The 4,021-nt window shown below is 37.0% G+C and overlaps 1 protein-coding gene across 1 annotated transcript; it reads right to left on the bottom strand.

Annotated features, from left to right (window-relative positions):
- Positions 1 to 2,775: 2,775 nt before the first annotated feature.
- On the bottom strand, positions 2,776 to 3,273 carry LOC117785703 (formin-like protein 20). Its single transcript, XM_034623897.1, has one exon. The coding sequence runs from the start codon at positions 3,271 to 3,273 to the stop codon at positions 2,776 to 2,778; it is 498 nt and encodes a 165-aa protein (XP_034479788.1).
- Between the last annotated feature and the right edge of the window lie 748 nt (positions 3,274 to 4,021).

The raw sequence follows: 4,021 nt of genomic DNA, 5'->3' as shown, positions 1-4,021 counted from the left end.
TTCTGATCAGATTTGGTTCAAATCGATTGATTTTTTTTTGATATTGTTGTTTAGCTGTTTATTTTGATCAACATAAAATATGGCGTTATTTATTTTGAATATAAAATTTTCAGTAGCATTTCCCAAGTATAAACTCTTTATCCATTTAATAAATGAATTCGTCTTAATTGCTTGATTCATTCTATTAGATAAATTTTTAATTTTTTCTTCGATTCAGTTCATAATTTATGTTTAGTATTAATCTTAATTTCTTAATTCTTAATATAATTTTTGGTCGTATTTGCAAAATTATAATTTTTATTGCCGACTGCATTTAGTCGTGTATTTATAAATAAATAAATAGTTAAAACTATTTTGGGTTTGAGCTTAATTGAAGAGGTCAAGTGTACTTACAGGAAACTAATAAAGAATTAGTTAACAATTCACTTTTGGAGAGTGTAATTGATTCAATTAACAAGTGATTACTGCAGAGTCTGCAATTAATTTGATTTAAAAATTAGGCTGCCTCTTTTGTAAGTATTTAAAAACCTTACCAATTGTCAGAGCAGCTGGTAAGCTGTTCGATTCATGGCCAGAAACGTGCAATTGATGAGATATGCGGTTTTAAGCAACTTATTAGCCAGGTTGAAGGTTGTTGGCCTCAAAGCCATTAAAAACTGAAGATAAACTGAAGGCTTGACTGCAGTTCTAAGTGCACACAAATGGAAAATTCAAACAAAGTTAGCAAATGCAATTGGCACAACGCTGCGTATGCGCATTTGATAGACATTGCGCATACGCAATGTGTGCGCTGGTTCTGTGTCAAAAGTGTGGCATGCTTCAAGTGACATTAGGTTGGCAGATGTAAATCAAGCAACTTGACAAAAACACTAAAACAACAACAACAACAATAACACAAATAATAAAAATAAATGCAGAAAAAAAGGGGCAACAAGTTGCAAGTTGGGCTGCGGCATAAGTTTGTTGCTTATGTAATGGGAAAGGTGCAGGTAATGTTGCGGCTGCTGTTGCCTGTTGTTGCCTGTTGCGGATGCAACACAAACAAGTCGCCTCCAATGCTGCTGCTTGGCAGATGTTGCAGATGAGACAGCAACGGCAACAGCAACAACAACAACACTGTCTGTTATGACTGTGGCAAATTGTGGTCAGAGGCGGGGGAGGGCGAGGGGCATTGTGTGGGAGGGGGCAAGTGTTGGCTTAGTCTGGCCAGAGTCTCACTTTCGCCTAATGGCAATGATGCGGCAGCATTTGGCCCATATTGCCAGTGAGACAAACACACACACACACACACACACGCCGACAACAACAGCAATAATCATGACAACGGCGGGAAAAACTTCACACCCCCCCTACCCCTACCCCTACCCTCGCCAACCACAGGCCTAGCGAATGCAGAGAGTCAGCGTTTTTCCGGTTAATGTGCCACATAGTTGCCCATTTGCCACTGGGTGGCAGTTGCAGTTGCAGTTGCCGTTGCCGTTTTTCGGCGAGTATAAAAGTGCAGCTTGCCAGCTGTGGTCATGTCAGTGTTCAGTCGCGTCGCAAACAGTGTGGCAACAACTCGATCAAATTTACATATCATCAATAACTGCAGCAATGAAAGTAAATACATATACGTGCATACGTACAACGCGACGTATACGTGATCTTTTCAATATTCTCAACTGCATTGCGCATACGCCGCGTTGCACTCAACATTTCATTTTTTTTATTGTGCTTCTTAATTCTTGTGTGTTTTGTTGTGTTCTAAACACGTGTGCTTCGGCTTATTTTATTTTCTCTTTTTGTTCTTTTTTTTTTAATATTTATTTTGTTTTTATTTTTATTTGTACTATTTATGTATTTTTTCATTATTTATGTATGTATAGTCTACTCTTTGGGACATTTTTATTTATTTATGTATTTACATATATCTAAGGCATCAAGGATTTTCTTTAAATTAATGCAATGGTCACTACACATATTTATTTATGATTTATGTTTTATATTTTTTTTAAACTTTTTTATCCTTTTTAAACATTTCTTTTTTTATTATTTTTGTTTCCATATTAAAAAAATATAATTGCTTCCGTGTACTCTATTTCTTTTTTTCCATGTATTTATTTTATTTTTATTTTTTTTATTTTTTATGTATATTTTGTCCTTATTTATTTATTTATTTACTTATTCCTAAGGCAACAAGGATTTTCTTTAAATTAATGCAATAGTCACTAAATATATTTATATTTTTATTTTTTACTTTTTTTCATTAATTCTTTTTTTTCTAAAAGTTTTTTTTTTTTTTTTTTGTAAGTTTTGTTGTCTCTTACGTGTTTCAGCTTATTATTTTTTTGTTCCTTTTTCTTATTTATTTATTTTATTTAAATTTTATTCAATATTCTTTTTAATAATATTTATTTTATTTTATTTTTGTTTTAATTTATTATTTATTTTTTTTATTTACATTTTTTTTTTTTTTTTTTAAATTTTATTTATTTTATTTGTATGGTCCACACATCTTTACTTATTTATTTATTTGCATATTCCAAAGACAACAAGGATTTCCTTTAAATTATTGAAGTAGTCACTATACTATTATTCTTGTTTCTTATTTTTATTTTTTAATTAATTCCTTAAGGACATCTTTATTTATATATTTACTTAATTCGTAGCACAATACGAATTTCTGTAAATTAATGCACTAGTCACTATTTATTTTTATTTTTTTTCTTCTTTAAAAAATTTTTTTTTTAAATTTTTGTTTCTGTTTTTTTTAAATAAATAAATGTTTTTTTACTATAGAATTTTTTTTTGTACCTTTTCTAGGCCTTTGTGTGTCTTTTGCTGATCGGCGCAGCCAGCGTTACGGCTAAGCCCAAGCCGGGCGGTGGTTGGTCTTCGGGCGGAGGCGGTGGTGGTGGTGGAGGCGGCTGGTCTCGGAGGCGGCGGTATCATGGCGGTGGTGGCGGCGGTGGAGGCGATGTCCAGGTCATCAAGGTCACAATCACAGAGCGGCGGTGGTGGCGGCGGCGGCGGTATGTCCTCCTGGCGGTGGTGGTGGAGGTGGAGGCGGTGGCTGGTCTCAGGCGGCGGTGGAGGCGGTGGCTGATCATCCGGCGGTGGCGGCGGTGGATTACGGCGGTGGCGGCGGCGGTGGTGACATTGATTCCCGTCAAGATCATTATTTGCAGCGCCGGCGGCGGTGGTGGCGGACATGGCGGCGGTGGAGGCGGTGGTTGGTCCGGCGGTGGTGGAGGCGGCGGCGGCGGCTGGTCCTCGGGCGGTGGCGGACATGGCGGCGGCGGCGGCGGTGGTGCCACCAAACATCAAGATCATCAAGCTCGGCGGCGGCGGCGGTGGAGGTGGCGGACATGGCGGTGGTGGCGGTGGTCATGGTGGTGGCGGCGGCTGGTCATCGGGCGGTGGCGGCGGCGGTGGTGGCTGGCAGCCAGCTGGTGGCTGGGCCTAAGCAGTGTATACCCGCTTAGCCTCATACCCTGTAAATACTGTAAATAATTGCAAAACACTTTTTTTTAATTCTTTTTTTTTTCCTAAAATTTCTTTGAAAAAAAAATATAATAATCATGTCCTAAAATTGCACAATGTAAAATATGAAAATGATATAATGATAATTATACAACAAATTGCATTTGCATTGGCCAACATTTTGTATTATTGTATTTTATAACTTGGCCAACACCAACAACAACAACAAAGCCACATTTGTTTTCAAGACAATAAATCATACGGAAATCTTACTTAAAGCGAGGTGACAACTCTTTTGACTCTTTCAACTCGATAAACTAAATCATTCATTTATGGATTGGCTCATAACGATTGGAATCTTAGGATTTTTATCATCGCATTGTCTTCAAAATTGTCATATTGAAAATTGTTGTCTTCACTGCGACAGAAGAAAAGATATCGCAGTGCTTTTGTTTTAACTCTTCTCTGAAATACAAAATTTAACCGATAAACTGAATATGCGCCTGGCAAATACTCTGTAAAAAGCATGAAAAGACATCTATAACTTGTTTGACTC

This window comes from Drosophila innubila, chromosome X (genome assembly GCF_004354385.1).
Source record: "Drosophila innubila isolate TH190305 chromosome X, UK_Dinn_1.0, whole genome shotgun sequence".
Lineage (NCBI taxonomy): Eukaryota > Metazoa > Arthropoda > Insecta > Diptera > Drosophilidae > Drosophila > Drosophila innubila.
Note: the sequence above shows the minus strand (reverse complement) of the source record. Positions and strands in the feature narration are given on the sequence as shown.

Bases quoted from the DNA above. Each gene is read 5' to 3' on its own strand.
- LOC117785703 (XM_034623897.1), bottom strand. From the start codon at position 3,273: ATGTCCGCCACCGCCCGAGGACCAGCCGCCGCCGCCGCCTCCACCACC.